Consider the following 17264-nt stretch of genomic DNA (forward strand, 5'->3'; position numbering starts at 1 on the left):
AGTAGGGCTGGGTGACAGAACCATCTCATCTTGAATATACAGAAAGTTAAAGTCTGCCATCTCAAACTGCCACTAGTAGCTAGGGATGTAAACATACCAAAAACTCAGGGTCCACATTACAACATATATCACTATATAAAACCAAAACCAAAAAAACAAGAAGCTCTTTGCTGCATTATCTTTTATGTACAAAAAACAGATTAGGTTTAGTAGTCAGTAGCACACTCCTTTTATGAAATAAAATATTACTGCATAAAACATATTATTGTAGTAGCTGCAACCCCAGGATCACGCTGTCAATATTGCTTTTATGGCGTGGAGAAACAGACTTGGCCCTGGGTGGAGTGTGTACTCTCTGAGTGCTGTCTAGTTTTATTAATGTGGCACATAAAAGTACATACGGCTACCAGTTCTACTGTGCAAGGACCATTAGGTGTAGAATAACATGGTGACCTTTTGTGGAATGCCTGGTTTGGCCACATCACCCAGTCCTAGATCAAAGTACAATGATCCTAAATCATCTAATGCACAAATACCTCATGTGCAGCAGCTCCTATGGGTGGCGCTCTGCATTCCAGGTCCTGCTGGCGTCTCTGCTGTTTGATCTGATTCAGGGAAAGTCGTGGTTGATTGGCAGCTGCAACTGTCTCCTTCGTCCAGTCATCTACCAGTTTGTGAAGATCATCAGTGAACGTGCCTCTCTTGTTGTTACTGTTGTTGGTCTGAACCTGCGCAAGCCGTGTGATTAGCTGAGGAGATGGTGAGGGTGCGGCTGTGGAGCGTGATGGCTGTGTCTGAGCTGGTGTGGTGCTGAGAGAAGCCCCTGAAAAGACAGAGGTTTTAAAAATCTGCCCAATCAAGAAAACTGACAATTGGCTGCTCTATGACAATTTATCACACTTTAAAAAAAAAAAAACACAACTATGCTATAATGACACCTTCACTAAAGCCAGCTATTAACACTTTAAAAAGACAGTTCTAATGGTTTTGCTGAGACCAGAGTAAATGTGCATACTGTAGAGCTACATCTATGAAAAATGTTGCCAACATAGCAGCCAAAAGATTACAACATAAAAGGTAAGTAATTACTGTACAGACAAATGAAATGTTCTATATGCAAGCAATGACAAAAATTCACCAAACGACAAGTAGGCACAACGCCATGCAAAACAACAAACATAAAATAATGCAACAATCTGAGTAACCTGCATTTTTAACAAGAACCGCCACAGTTTCAAAGTGCCAAAACAATAAAGAGAAAATACAGTGCACATACAAACATAAGGTGGACTAAAATAGTGAGGACAGAGTAAGAAAGTAAATAAGATAGTTACTACTACTGCGCTCTTTGCCTAGACAAAGTCGTTTCAGAGTGGACCCTATAAAAAGGTAAAACAGCACAAGACAGAAACAGTTAGGCCAAGACACACTGCACACCACAAGTATGTGGACAAGCTGCTTCAAACGCACATTCAGCGCACATTAATGAATTCCTGCATTTCTAGCAACCTTGCCAAGATGTAGACCATCTGATAGGCTGCCGTCCTGAAAATTCAAGGTTTTCTTTTTTTTTAAACAATGTTGAGCTGGACAGACACTGGCTAAAAATGCCTTCACTGTCACTCAAATCAATGCTACAAATAAGGTATAAAAGTACCAAATAAATTTTGAATTATTTAGGATTTACACCATGACCTATTGGTTCATTAACTGGTATGGAGAGATCACAACAGGCTAATAGAGTTTTATATGAAAGGCAGAACAAGGTAGACTATATCAAGGACTCCAAGAATCCAAATTGGTGAATACATACATGAAGAATAAATTGGAAAAATGGGATTCCAGTGAAAGACTGGGAGATCGGTAAATTGCAACTGGAAGACAACCTACACCTTGACATGGAGGCATTTTGGGTGAGAAAATACTATGATTTGTTATTACGCTTGTAGGCGAACTACACCAAGGTATTAGAACAAGTTTCTGGAGACTGTGTGGCACTAATGAGGCCAATAACTATCATATATTGTAGGAATCCTTCAAATTGCTACCTTATTAGCAAATGCTTGGAGACCATATCGAAAACTACCATCCTATTTGACGTTTTAGTTATCTATTTAACAGCACATAATGTTCACCTAGAAGAAATCACCTAATATGACACAATAACATCCAGTTGTCTTATTATAAATGGTTATTAAAAAAAGGGATACTTGGAAAAATGAATAGGAGGTACATAACTCAGTCTTTGGACCAGGAAAGTTATGTTAAAGGTTTGTACATATTCATATCTAAAATTTAATCTTGTGATCAAGTTCAGTTTCTCTGGATCTTATGTTCACTACTGGAGCACCGTCCTATTTAATGGTGATTATCATTAGTAGAATTTTTTTTTCCATTTGTTATATATGTGTCTTGGAACAAAGCTTCATCCCATCAGCTGTAAATCCCACTGCCTTCGCTAAAAGTACAAAAAAAAGAAAAGGTAGACTGGAACATAGGTTAAAAAGGAGATCCCTTTGTCGATGTGAGAATGCCTGTGAAACAAAACCTAATACAAAAAGAAATCAAATCTCAAACTGAAAGAGCACATACTGTAGAGACTAGCTGGAACTCAGTGTTAGCACTTGGCAGAAACATGCAGGTAACTCAGGAGAGGTGGAAGCAGAAAATAAAAGTAGAAGTATTGATGATACAGCCCTTCATATGGCGGAGCAAGTCTCCATCAATGCCCTGCCTGGCGCCTGCACCATGCACGTCTTCTCCGTCCAAACATGAGGGACAGCAAAGAGCCCTGCCTATCAGGGAAGGGCTGGGAGGGTTTCTCTGTGTTAGTATACACAGGACTGCGGACGTGGGCAAAGTGCCTTCACTTGGGAGATGTTATACAAATCAACAGTGGATGGAAACACAACAAATAAAGTATAAAGGTTTTGGCATTCTCTCTCACGCATACACACAAAACGGGTACACTGGCTCATCATAGACCTGACCTCAGGCCCATGTTTGGAAAGGACTAGCCATTCACAAGCCTCTGTGTACTTGTAGAGTCTGTTTTTAAAGCCAGAAGCACCACTGCACAAAGCATTTATATGAGGGGGAGGGGGTGTTATACCCATAAATGAATGGCTATGAATTTAACAGTGGTTCTGGATGATTGCCAGAGGAAAGACTGTACATTTAAAGTACATACAATTAGTATTATTATTTACTGAAGGTTACACATAAGAATGTAAGAGGATTGCACAGGCTAGAAATGTTCCCTTTTCAACCTTCCTGCCAAATAGCTGAACAGTCTTTGGTATCATTGTGAATTCATAGAACAGCTGCTCGTTTTTTTCTTCATTCCTCACCACCACCAGAGACAGTGCTTACATTCTTGGAACTGCATTTGATATTAAGAGGTACAGTGATCACTCAACCTGTATTCATGAATGATATTTTCCAACAACCCATTTAGAAAAACAGTGATTTAATATAGCATACCCTGTTACTCCTGCTTAACATACAACCAATCAGACTGCCAAAACCCAGTGATCCCCAGTAGGGGACATTATATACTTGCACTAGTAATGGACCAAAGGAGGCTTTCTAAAACACTGAATCAAAATGAAGCAATTGTATTGAAAATGATTCCCTGTTTTGAAACATCTCACAGTGAAAAATGGCGACATTTGCTGGCCACATCCTTGGTGCTGCATTTGTGGGTGGAATAAATCTGAGCCCACGAAGAAACAGTTAGAATCCTGATGGTCTTAATAGTTTCGTTAATGTAATTTCCTTCATTAAATCTTGGATTATAAAAACAGCTCACAGACTAACACTGTTTTTCAATAATGTGGCAGAATGACAAGTACACCTACAGTATTCCAAGCACTGTGCTGATACGAGTGTGACGTTATGAAGCTTCATTTGGGATGGTCATGTGATTTTTGGCAAGGTAAATCGAGGTGTCGAACCATCTTGCTGCGACACCATTGCTTTGAAAGGTTGATAGTGTTGAGTTCCCTGCTTTGCCTGCACAGACACTACAGCTCTAATGTGGCTGTTTATTTATTATGCCGACTGTATTTTTTTTTTTATTGCTCAAACCTCGACTCCTGGACAACAGATACGTAGCAATGACAACTCCCTGCATTCTAACAGCCATTTCAAACTAAGTGGTCCCGTGGTTTTAAATACAAGCTCATACGCAATTTTAAGCACCAGGGCACAGATTATTATTAATGGAAGTCCTTAATAAAATGATACACAAGCCTGGGAACCAACAGCACCTTTAAGTACCACAAACAAGTGTCTACAGAGTTGCAATGATTTAACAGCAGTAATAAATGAAGGCACCTCCAGTAAATTCATAAGCTAAAACACAAGCTAGCCAGAAATATGACCTGCACTTCTGATTGCCTGAAGGAAAGGGAACATTTCCTGGCTGGACAAGCCTTTAGTTCTGGTGGCATATGCTTACATTAGCCAGATTCAATTGACTTAGCTGATATGAGTTTAGCATATCAACATCACAAGTGCATGTGATGGACATCCTCTGGTCATCAGGGGGGAAAAGAACCATACAGAGCTCAGTTTTAGAGGTTGTTGAGGGAAAGGGTGAATGATCAGACTAGAAAATTGTGATGTATGGCAGATGAGGAAGCCTGTGAGGAAAGTGAGACAGAAGATCCACTACATTACTTATAAATAAAATAAAAAAAACTTGGTTGTAGGGAGAGAGAGGTAGGTTAAATAAGGACAAGATGGAAATGAGTGAGGGGAAATAGAAAAGAACAAATACAAACAGATGGACAGAGACACAGGTCCACTGAGGAATCTAGTGCGTGGTTTGCTACTAGATTTATAGGTGACTCTCTCAGACGTTTGGTGGTAAACCGTCCAGCCTGTAAAAATGAATATAAGAGGGAAGAAGAGAAGAAACAAGAGAGATACTTTGTAAAAGTGCACAGAGACTGGGATGAGATACCCCCACCATCAAAAGCACCAGTAAAGGATACTAAGAAGGAATGCACCATATGCAGGATCCTACTACAAAACTTTATTATCGGTCTGATGATGGAACTTCAGCCAATAATTACAACTGATATTAGGGGAGCTGAAAACAAAACAAAGGGACTAACAGGTAAAAGGTACTGAGGTTGTGTGCTTGGGTTTAGTCTACAATGCTATTGTTTGATTGTTTATTTGATGGTGTCAAATAAAAGTGTTTATAGCTTGGAGTAATTTGCAACATCTGTCCCTAGAAGTGCCATGGCATGATATGAGAAAATGCACTAAACTGACAAATTCTACAGCTGAAAAAGATGGCATTATGCAGTGCATCAAAATGATCCAATAAACATTTCCTACAACAACAACAACAAAAAAAAAAAAAAAATACATGGCAAACTGTGGCAACTTTCAGCACTAAAACCTTGTGGAATGGGTACAATGCCAGTTTTACAAGGATGATTACTTTCAATAAAGATTCTTTCCTCTCTCTTTGCCAACACCTAAATACTGTTAGCAACCTACAAAAAGAGCCATGTTTCATTATCTGTCTGTTGTCTGCAGCTGTTGAACTGAGGGAGTGCCAGCTCCTGGTTTTATATTAGCCAAGAACACAGTGATAAACCTTTTAACCTTAACATTCATCATTCTCTTTATTATAGACTGGTCTAACTTGCAGTAGACTTAAATGCAGATCGGTTAATATACTTTATACTGTACAACAGCCACATTTATTAAATAACTATAATTAAATTATCCTCTACACTGTGGATTACAGTAGAACTGTGAATCAATTTTCATGTTTTCTTTGTTTTATGCTCAACCTTTAGTACCAGTGCACTTGCCAAGTTAACCCGGTGTAACTTGCTGTTCTTTGCCCATTTTATTTCTCCCAGTGCTAAACAAAGTATTCCCTGAATTCACCTTGCAATGCGAACTTGTTTTAAAATGTTTGACAGTTGAATTATTACAAGTGGTGTCAACTTATCACATCAATCATCGGTTATCTTTACTGACTCAGAAACTCCAGTGTATCCATATTACTATATTATGTAACACTCCTCTTTTCCTCAATCCAACAGATGCTAGCCACCTGGTAAGGAACAGCTAACATATGGCTTTAATGGTAGTGAATATACATAGCATTTAAGTGGTACTACATGCAGTACAGTATGAACGTTACAGTTCTGTTCAAATGAACTGGTCCTGTTTGTGTCTACTGTCCTTCAAGGTGAAACTCTTTTGATCTTTCTATTCGCAAGTGGTTTGTGAGCAGTCTGGACAACATAAACAAATTCAAGCATGTGCCATAGCTCTGTTGGCAGCTGTGTAGAGACCATTCGCATTCACACACACGCCGACATGCACATTAACCTATGATGTGTACCTTGGCCTTGGTCGGGGCCTGCTTGGTTAGCCATTCCATCACTGTGTAGCCCAGCATAGATGTTGTCTGAGGAGAAAGAACCCTTCAAGGAACAGGGTTGCTGGGTGTGGACCTGCTCTGGGGTGGTGCTGGGCTGACTGCAAGAGCTGGAGCCACCACTGGAGTGGCCATCTGACAGAACTGAACTTTTAGACGGCGATCCAGGTGAACTGACAGCCCTCTCACCTTGTTGCAATAAATAAATACAAGAAAAAAGAAAGTGAGTCAGAGTGAATCAGTCTGTGGTTCACACACTCCTACAGTGTTCTGAATCTGACACCACCTCTGCGTTTTCCACAACTGTGTCCTTCAGACTGAAAATGATCTCCCATACATACAAATCATCACATAAACCACTTGTCACCCCACCACCACAACCCACACACCTTTCCTGTCAGTGGTGGTGTTAACATTGTTTTTGAGCTGCTGCACCATTGGATTGAGCAGTTTTCCAGCCTTCAGTTTGTGTTTGCTAGCCCTGCGCCTGCGGCCGCTTGGCGGCGCTACATGAAGCAGCCCGACACTGGGGGGTAGAGTTTTGCCCAGCTCCTTGTACAGACGCTCAATCTCACTCCTGTGGAATGCCTGCAGCTCAGAGATCTCCTTCAGGTGTCTATTGAGAAGGTACAGAGAAAGAACAGACAAACTAACTCAGAAGCTCTGAAAAGGTTGCCTTCCAATTTCACTGGCTTTTTTTCCAGGCTTTCTACAGCAATTTATTCTCTGCATAGTCCACTAGAGCCTCTCATTACGGCTTGCAATCATGACACCTGGGTCAAGAGACATCCTTTCTTGATTTGTTAGTAATTATTTAAAAAGCTCTGCCTGTGTTTCAGAAACATGTTAAGACACCTAAACTTTGTGGCGTCTGATCAGTTTGCAGGCTTCTACATGGCCATTAATGTCACTGAAAAAACAGAGAAAACAATAACACGGTAGCACAAAGCTCTTGGGCCAAAACTGGCTCCAGGATATTCTGGTCACATGGCGTGCCACCTAGTGATTTGATCCACCAAAATGTTATAATTAATTGACCATTTGGTTGATTGGGCCTACCTCATTTAAACTGTCTACACACACACACACACACACACAACTCTTTTTTTTTGATATTGTAAAAATGTGTAAAAGTCTGTTAATTATGCATTTAGATTGCACAATAGTGTTGAACATTTACATCTGACAGCCAAAAGTAGCAGTAAAAGCAATGAGTATTGTGTTCTTAGTTTTCCCACGTTTTAAAACAAATAATCGTCACAGCATCTTTACCGTTGCCAAAATAAATTCCATAGTTTTGGCATGGCCTCTCTACTTGTTAATTATTAAAATCACCCCATTTTACCATTACTTCTGTACATCTCTGCTATTAGTACAGAAAAATACTGCCGTTAGCTGACTTAGTACCTGATTCAGTAATAAAGGCTGACAGGATATTGAAAAATGTTTAGTGAAATACAATATCAGATTTATTCAGTTCTAGAGTTTATGCAAAATGTATGTTTTGAAAGGTGCTACAGTAGCAACTTCATTTATTTTTATAGCACAAGTGAGGAATCTCACAGATCACTGTTGTTCAGAAAAGTGATAAAGCACACTCTTTTCAACAACTTGGGAATGTGATAAAAAAAGGAAGATCCTTTGACAATGGTGTCATGACAATTAAACATGGTTAGCAGTCAGCTAATCACATTGATCATTTTTATTGTTATGCTATACTGAAATCATGCAGAGACTAGTGATGACTGTGCAGAGGGACATACCTGTCTATGTGCTACCAGAAAACTAAAGATGGAAACTGTTACATGTTAATTTATGCTGCATCCACCAGGACTTTTTTTTTTTTACCTAATAGTGCCAAACTAAGTGCTTAGTTTCCACTGTGGTTCTGTTTACTATTGCTGTTGACTGACTTTTTAAAACTGGATTAATGTGTGGCACCTTCAAAATTCTGAAACTATTTTGGAATTAGAGCAGTCAGAACTGAATAGTGAATCTGCCATTATCAAGAAAGGAAATCATAACTTGTTTTTTGTAAATAAGAGGTGGTAAAAACTAAGCACGTACTGTAAACTGATATGCTTCAAAAGTGAATAACATGAAAACGCTGTTAACAGACTTTGCAGTACATCTGTGCAGCTGTGAGTGATTGCATGTGTGTAAGTTACTTTACTTTTCTCTCAGTTTTTGAAGTTCTTTCCTCATATCTGCATCCTCAAACTCAGAGTCATTGTCACTGCTAATGTAGGATGAGTGGGCATGCCCTGCCGAAGCAGAGGGAGCGTGACCATTCATGGTCACGGACTGTCGACTCGGTGAATCCGAGCTCTGTTCACTTTTGCTCCGACCAGAGCGCCGCAGGAAGGCCACGGCCCTCTTCATGAGGTCACTTCCACTGTGCTCAGACAGGGCAGGAGCTGAGGCGGTGGGGTTTGGAGGGAGAGCTATGCTGCTGCTGTCTTCATCTCCTGAGTCAGAGTGGAGATGAGAGGAGTGGAGGTAGGAGCGATGCGTTGGAGTATCAATCGTCTGCGCTCGCGGGATATGGCATGGGGTGGCATCAGGGCTGGAAACCGGGGTGGCCTGGTAGAAATTTGGTGGGGCAGAGCAGCGGTTACCACTGTGGGTTTTGGATGTTCCTGCATTCTCATCATCAGCCACAGCTGTCACAGAGGAGCTACCCCCAGCAACACACACTGCCTTTTCTTTCCTGCTTATGCCTTTGTTCGAGCTCTGAGACCCTCCAAAGCCACTAGATGGTGCTGGGGAACAGTAGGCACCACAGCTTGTCTTGCTTTTCCCTAAAGGACAAATGACATTAGACAGAGTGGGGATGACCTGGAAGGAAGAGAAACATAACAAAATTAGGGTCCATAAACATCATCTACAAATGCAACGTTTAAGCAGCAAACCAGACACAGGACAAACAAACAATGACATAAGTCAAGACTAGTAATATAATTGAATGACTTTTTGCTCATTAAGAGCTCTGAAAATGGATTCTTACTTGAAAACGGCTTTTGGAAGTGGAGCCGGAAATTACATCCCTTCCTGTTAAAACGTTGTTAGCATCTAAAGAACCAGGAAGAAGAACTTTCAAAACAAACAGTATGCAAACTTTCATACATTAAAAACATGATATGGACATTACATAAATAATGTTACCAACCTGCCACTCCAGAATCACTTAGCACACCCACATTATCTGTGCACTCAGGAATCTGAGGCTAACAGAGAAAGAGAACGGTGCATGTGTGGGAGGTTGCAATCATTTGCAAGTGGTAAATGGTTAGATCTGTGTGGTACAGTAAGGCTCGCCATTATTTTCTCCTGACCTCAGTTTTGTCTGAATGAGTCAGACCCTGATTCGGTTTTGGAGCATGCATGCACACACAGAAACACGCTCACAAAATGAAGCTGCTATAGGAAAAAATCATGATGAATTATCATGCTGACAGCAGTAATTCCACTCTTTATAAACAGTATTTGTCCTCCTCTTTATAGTCAATAGACACAGACAGCACAGTGCAAGGAAATGATTCAATAATTCAATGTCATTAACTTAGCTCCTAGCCAATGTCTGAATGCTCATATTTCTCTCTCTCTAACACACACACACACACACACACACACACACACACACAGTGTATTTTACCAATGGTTCCCCCTTCGACTTTGTAAGGGCTCCCTCAGTGCTCTGGCTGTCTGAGACTGGAGGCGAGCCGATTCCCTCTGTGCTAGAGGCCTGGGGATCAGATGCGGTGCTGGACGGCTGGGAGGGAGCATGCTCCTGGTACAACAGGTTTCTCAGCTTCTCATCCAGAGTTTTGATGGTGCGGTCAACAAACTCAACCCTGCGTGGTCCTTCACTGTCCGACTCTCCTGGGCCACTTGCTGCCTGCTGGTGGCTTGACGACTGGGAGCTCTGGGAGGTCTGATGTGCTGGACTCTGGGGCTGAGACGTTACTGTCCCAGGCTGCATGGGTGTGGCATAAGGTTGCTGCAAGACCACAGACTGGTGAGAGGCTAGCTGAGGGGGTAGTTCTATAGTGGGACTGGCTGTCTGATTGGGCTGAGTAGTTTGAGAGGAGACCAAACCACCTCCTGCTCCTTTATCAACAGCATTCACATCCAGAGAAACAGGTGGCACAATAGCACAGCACTGCATGTCGGTCACAATAGAGCCAGCAGAGATGCAAGGTTCTTCTACAGGAAGCGAGCTGTGATGGCTGACACCAGCACCAGCAAGAGCATGTTTAGTTACACAGGGCTGAGGCTGCTGGACCCGGGCTTTGCCAGTGTTTTGGACTGGAGGCTGTTCTGAAGCCTGAGCTGCAGGAGGCTGAGAGGAGGAGGGTGCGCTTTGGGAAGATAAAGATGCAAGTGTAGTCACTGCAGTTATGTTGCTGCTGGGCCTGGCTGACGATGAGGCAGACTTTTCTGATTCTGGAAATACAAAATGATCAAAGGTAATTAGGAGGAGAACAATTTGAGAGTTAAACAGCCAAAGCCGTGAAAAAGAAGGGCTGGGTCCTGAGTGCCAGAGTTACATCACTGCCTGTCTTCCCCCCTTCAGGCTCTGTCAACCAAAGTCTACATCTTGCCTTTCATTTCTGCCTAGAACCACTGCAGAAATACTTGTATAACTGACCCCAACAAAGGAACTGAACAGACACACTAATATATGCACAGCATCTTCAGAGTCATCAGCAGGGAATAAAACACAAATGACTCAGTTTACTATATAGACAATGTACTCCTGGCAGAGAAAGCTAATCCCCATAATAAAGCATTTAACTTGGTAAACAATAAATGGTGTGTAGCATACCTTGGGCTGTGGAGGTGTGAGACGCAGTCTTTTCTTTGTCTAGCATAGGTGTCTCAGCCACAGGGCAGATGATAAACCAGCGCTTGCCAGTGTGGAGGACTGTTGAGGACAGACAGAACAGAAAGTCAAAAATCCACATCTACCATGAAATCAATTCAGCAGAAGAGCTAAAAGCTACTGACTGACATTTTTAAAAGCAAAATAGCAAAAAATGAGTGAATACAAACAATCACACCACAACTGGCCTCTTAAAAATACACATGTGCAAGAAAGCAGCTGAGTTTGAGTAAAACTTAAAAGTGCAAGTGGACTTTGAGTGAATATTTTAGTTTTGGGTGGACGAAAGCCTTACCATTTTGTTGGTACACCATCTGTGATGTGCTGGGTGCAAAAGCTTTCAAAGCCTTTAAAAAAAAGAGATGATTACTTTCTGATGCATGGATATCAATTTAATGGACATACAAAAATTTCCCCAGACCAGCCAAAGAGCTGAACCTTACAGCTAAATTCAGGTAGACAAAACGGCACATCAACAGGATTGTATTTTTGCCATTTCTTGTTGGCAGTGTTACATGCCAAGTCATCTTGACAGTGCTGTCAGGATGAGGCATCCAAGGCCACTGCAACTACAAAGTGTCAACAGTTCCTTTCTCACCTCTGTTCCCAGCGTGCCAGCGCCTTGACTCTGTCTGGGGCTGCCTCCCTGGTCAGAGTTCCTCTCCCCCTCTGTGTCCTCACTCAGCATGTCCTCAGCCTTGTCCACAATGTCCTTTAGCTGTTCAATGAAAACCTCTTTTTCCAGAGGCAAAATAAAATCATTTTCCACCTTAAGAGAAGGACCAAGAAAAAGACAACAGAGCATTAAACAGTTTATCTTATCAAGCAATGCTTAAAATAAACCTGGAGGCCTGGCTCTGCCAAGAACAATAGATGTTTAGTAGATTGTTAAGAGTGGCCAAACCAAAATCACTCAAATTCCAGATATATTCACTTAATGTAGCTTGATACCAATACAAAGCAATTGTCTCTATTCAATTTCAGGGTAAAGGAAATCCGAAAATACATTTGCATCATTTATGTTTATGAAGTACTTCATGTTTCTAAGCACTTCACATCACAAAAGGTAGTTCAAGTATTGGTTTACAAGTACGCACATTTCTTGTAACAACTTGTTTATAGATAAGTTAATGGAGTTGTTATGCCCTGAAATAGCCACCTGTCTATCTATAAATAAGGCTCTACCAATATGAACTGGTTGGGATTGCAGGTGAGAGAAAAACAGAGATATGTTGGTACACTGCAGCTCAGAACAACAACACATGGAGTTTCACAGTTCTGAGCTATAACAAAGCATCTCAGCTGTGAGCAGGTTAGCGCTCATTACAAAAGGTTTTGCATCAACTGGACTGGCAGCAACTCGTCTAGTACATACCATGTATGTAGCAATTTCTTCCGGTGCATCTCCATCCAGGTCAAACTTGAAAGTGACCATTTTATGATTATGAGTTTCCAACTGACACTCTACCATCTTATCCCCAGTGTTACACACCTGCAACAAGAGAGACGACAAATACATTCCTTAATGTTCTATTATTTTTGAACATGAACTACAAGAAATGTGCTCCTTGTTGAAATATGTTTGGTTACCCACATTGAGCATGCTCAGCTTTGGCCTGCTGGTCTTCTCTTGCCGAGAGCGAGTGCGCATGGACCTGCGGTGGTGTTTGCGAATTTTCCCTTCACCTTTACTTCCATGTGTCCCCTCATAACCATCACTCATTTCCTTCCCTGATGTGGCATCAGAATTTACACTGATTTTGGGAAGAAAATGCAATTATATCAGTGTTATTACTTCTGCCAAGGAGGTTGTGTTTTTGGTTATGTATGCGCGTGTGTGTGTGTGTGTGTGTGTGTTTGTTGGTTAGCAGGATTACAGACAAACTCCTGAATGCATCCTCAGCATACTTGGTACATACATTGATGAGGACCAACCCTAGAACTGATTAGATTTTTACTCAAAAGTTATCAAAATCATTTTTTGCTTGAAATTTGACACGTGTAGGGTGGCAATGTCAATCACCAGACCAAATTTCATCTGGATCTGATGGCCATTTAAACCCCATTTAACACATTTTCTGCCATAACTTGGCCTATAATGAAGAGAGAACCCTGAAATGTTCAGGTAAGGATGCACAGTATAACTGCCTCTCATACCCTAAAGGGGGATCTGAATACAACCCCAATCAAGGATTTTTAAGATATGTTTTGCGTTGTTCTGGGTCTCATTTTTCATGAGATCCATTTGTGTGTGCAAATGTTGTACCTTGGTGGAGGTACATGCGCTCTCTGGGTGCTCTTGTTTGTTAATACCCGGATACCAAACATACAGCTCAACATTTACAGTAGGTGGCCTATTGGAGTTTTAAGATTAAAATGTACCTGTAGCCAAACTCAGTAGCTAATAGGCACAAACATGTTCAAAAATATCTGTCTATTCAGTGTGCAAAAACAAAGATAGTGGACTGAAGAAGAGCAAAAGTAAATAAGATGTGATAAATTTGGAATTTTCTTAATGAAATTTTAGGCAAGAATCTAGTATCACAATCTTCTACTGAAAGTGATTCTTACAAAAGATAAATCTTGCACCAGAAATGGAACAAGGCCAAATGTCTACCTCCTCTCCTCAATATGGAGGTCATATGGATGGCTGCTTTGGAATACCTGCAGGTTTTAGCAAAAGGCTGATATCTAAGGCATGCGTTTCACCTACGTTTCACCTGAGCTTCAAAGGGGATATAGCTTTGTGGTGGATTAGCTTTCTTGTATTCATTATATAAAGTACACCTGAAAAATCTAAACTTAAAAAGGAGTCCTTGCTGAAGCTGGTCACAATGACACAAAGGATCAACAGATTCCACAAGTGTTCAGAAGACTGCATTCTGCTTTTATAAGCAAGTTTGTGTTTAACTGGAAAGCTGTCATTTGGCCACCTCTCTGCCAAAGACCAAGTTAGTATGGGCTGCTGAGCTTGGCTGACATTACATGACAAACAGCACCCTTTTTACTTTAGGAGGAAGCGCTTGATAGTGACATGTTGCACCATCACTTGCCGTGTTTGGTGAAACACTCTCAATGTTTTCTAAGGGGAAACAATGTCTATCTCAGGAAGTTTAAAACAAAGCAATGTGGCTAACCAGTGTGGGGTTCTGCTAGGCATTTCAACATTTCTGTGGCAGAGGTTTGGCATGGTCACTGTACTGCAATAGTGTAAACAAGAGCTTCCAAGAGCTTGTCTTAAAAGAGGTCCAAATACTGTTAAAGAACATGTGCATTATGTCAACACTCACGTCACTGCTTATCAGGCAGAATGTCGCTCATCCATTTGACAAAATCTAAGATTAGGTTCATACAGTATGCATTTCTTTGAATTATAACCACTCATTTGTCACATGCAAAAATGGCTGAGAAGAAATATGCTAGTACCTGTCATAGCTCTGTCCTCCAGTGTGTTTCTCTGTGGCTTGATCCTGTAGAGATACAATCCAGAAACAAACAATAAAGAGACTGAATGAAAAAAATATAGTAACATGCATCAGCTATTTCATGTTAGTCTATGTTCCTGACAGTGACCAGAGAGATGGTATGAGTTCGCTTGTATTTGTAAAAGTTGTGGTGACTAAAGTGAGTCATGTATCCATACCTCCATGGTGGTCTCTGTTGGTCCCTCTCCTGCAGCTCCAGTGAGAGTACTGAGCTGTTTCTGCTGACTGGAACTGGCAAACCCAGATGATGCTCTCTGAGAGTCAGAGGACTGCAGCACAGGAATTTGGCTCCAACCCTGGCTCTGGGTAGGCAGCTGGCATGGGTTTTTGTTGTCCAGCTGGGCAGCAGCAGTGACTGTGCCTGGGTCCGCCCCATTCTGCACAGGTGAGGAGAAGACCACAGGCTGTGGATGATCAGAGGAGAAAAGCTCCGGATGGCTGACTTGGGCCTGCTGGGGAACAAAAGATAAATTATTATTGTTACTTCAGTTGTTTATTTTTAATTCATTTGCAAAAATATCTAAAAATGTTTTCACTTAGTCATTATGTGTTATTAGTGTAGGACGATTGGCAAAAATAGAAATGAAATCTACCACATAGCCAGTGTAAAAACTGAAGGGACTTTTTGAAGCCACTATAAACATTCATTACCCTTCAGTCACAAAACAACAGCACAGTGACTCTTTTTGAGATATAAACAAAGAGATCAAATGTATACTGTAAGGTCTAGACCTTGCTATGTAAAGTGCCCTGAAATGATTTTGTTGTGAACTGGTACTATACCAATAAAATTGAATTGAACAAATTATCATAATCAAAGTCTCACTTCAGTAAAACCACCTTTAACACACACACACACACACACAAATTCCAGTTCACACCTTCTTGGTAAACATCTGTACTCCACTGCAGCCACTATAATAACCTGTATCAGAGGCCAAGCACTGCCACTTATGGAAGGGTGTGTATCTTGGAATGTAGTGGTGTGTGTATGTGTGTTCACATCCGACTCTGCTGCAGAGCAGTGATGGCCTGGTGCTGTGGGGATGTGGGTCCTACTCTATCCAGCATGTGAGGGGAAGGTATAAGGGACACAGGGATGGGTGAAACAAGTACATTATCAATGTGCAGAGGGGAGAGAGGGAAGACAGAGGGTCTTAGAGGGAGAGCCTGCCCGGGGGATAGGAACAAGAAGAGACTAAAGGGGCAGTGTAAGCATTAAAGTAGAAAATTCAGTCAGTCACAGCTGTCATCACCTGGACCAAAGGCATAGCTAGGGGCTGGATTTCATGTTCAACCCCCATCCAATATTTTATAGCTAATATCGATCATATTGTGCAGTGCTTGTAAGAAGGCAGCACAACAATGCACCAGACAATACGTTAACATGGAAGATAGTTCCTCAGATAAAATGCTTCAGCCATCCTCTTTGACAGATCACAGTTGATCCGTGATCTCTACAGATCTCCCCCACATGTGAACTGCGGATTAATTGCCTGTAAGATGCTACCTCGCTGTCCTGGCACTTCAGTTTCTAGCAAGGGCAAGATGTTCTGCATGTAGAGGACATTAGCATTTTTCCTCATCTGGAGCTTAACAAGAATCTGAAGGGCTGATGTGGTCGGTGTGCTTTGCTTCTCCAACGCATTTTCCCTGTGTCTGTTTAGCTACACGAGGGCACTCCTCGCACACATACAGAGGTGAGCAGAGAGCCTCAGTATTCCCAATGCTCCTCAATCGTGGTGCAACATAATCAGCCAGTAATGGAGACTGTATGAGCAGTTTAGCAAGCAGTGTTGAAAAAGCACAACACACATTTTCAGAAATGTGACATCTTTGCCACTTTGCTCACTGTGAACTAGCAAAAGTCTCATTTTATCTAAACCAAAGAGGACTACCCTCTCCTCAGACAATTAGACATTTTCATATTTTTAAGATATTGTGTTATTTTATTTAAACATTGGATATGTTGAATGTTTCCACCTAAGACCACAGGCAATGTCTCTTGGTTTATGTGAAAATGAACCAATCCAACCACCATAACATGATCCAAACCATGTTCCACCCCTCAAAATAAATTCTTGGCTACACCCCTGACCTGGATTGTGCGATAAGGTAAAAAAAAAAAAAAGAAACAGAAGAAAAAGAAATAACACAGAGAACAAAGTTCAAGCACAAGAAGATGGTGCATCCAGAAACAGTAACTTGCTTCGAGCCAATATCTCTATTTTTCTATAAATATAATCCAAGCTAGAAAATGACTGGGTATTACCCGAGTGAGACATTTGTGAAAGCAGTGACAACAAATCCAACCAATACCTGCGATGGATGTGTTGATGGAAGAGAGGCTAATTTTTGCAGAGGCTGAAGTTGTTGAACAGTAACCTGAGCTATTGACTGTCGAGGAGGAAGTACTTGGATGGGCATAGTGGAAGTTGACTGGCTGAGATTCTGCCCATGGCCCTGTCCATCTCTCCCA

At 41.4% G+C, this 17264-nt stretch overlaps 1 protein-coding gene across 1 annotated transcript in view; it reads right to left on the reverse strand.

Annotated features, from left to right (window-relative positions):
* Window positions 1–17264, reverse strand: part of LOC109966132 (serine/threonine-protein kinase WNK2) — a 40114-nt gene that overhangs the window by 2653 nt on the left and 20197 nt on the right. The window contains exons 13-30 of the mRNA XM_020610760.1: window positions 17105–17258; window positions 15797–15799; window positions 14944–15246; window positions 14727–14770; window positions 12895–13054; window positions 12676–12792; window positions 11899–12069; window positions 11596–11647; window positions 11244–11342; window positions 10071–10861; window positions 9585–9642; window positions 9423–9487; window positions 8589–9253; window positions 6805–7031; window positions 6380–6604; window positions 4788–4886; window positions 1335–1379; window positions 537–823 (exon numbers count right to left, since the gene is read on the reverse strand). Of these exons, the coding sequence (XP_020466416.1) occupies window positions 537–823; window positions 1335–1379; window positions 4788–4886; window positions 6380–6604; window positions 6805–7031; window positions 8589–9253; window positions 9423–9487; window positions 9585–9642; window positions 10071–10861; window positions 11244–11342; window positions 11596–11647; window positions 11899–12069; window positions 12676–12792; window positions 12895–13054; window positions 14727–14770; window positions 14944–15246; window positions 15797–15799; window positions 17105–17258 (3565 nt within the window). The remainder of the gene's footprint in view (window positions 1–536; window positions 824–1334; window positions 1380–4787; window positions 4887–6379; window positions 6605–6804; window positions 7032–8588; window positions 9254–9422; window positions 9488–9584; window positions 9643–10070; window positions 10862–11243; window positions 11343–11595; window positions 11648–11898; window positions 12070–12675; window positions 12793–12894; window positions 13055–14726; window positions 14771–14943; window positions 15247–15796; window positions 15800–17104; window positions 17259–17264) is intronic.

This window comes from Monopterus albus, unplaced genomic scaffold (assembly GCF_001952655.1).
Source record: "Monopterus albus unplaced genomic scaffold, M_albus_1.0 scaffold106.1, whole genome shotgun sequence".
Classification (NCBI taxonomy): Eukaryota; Metazoa; Chordata; class Actinopteri; order Synbranchiformes; family Synbranchidae; genus Monopterus; species Monopterus albus.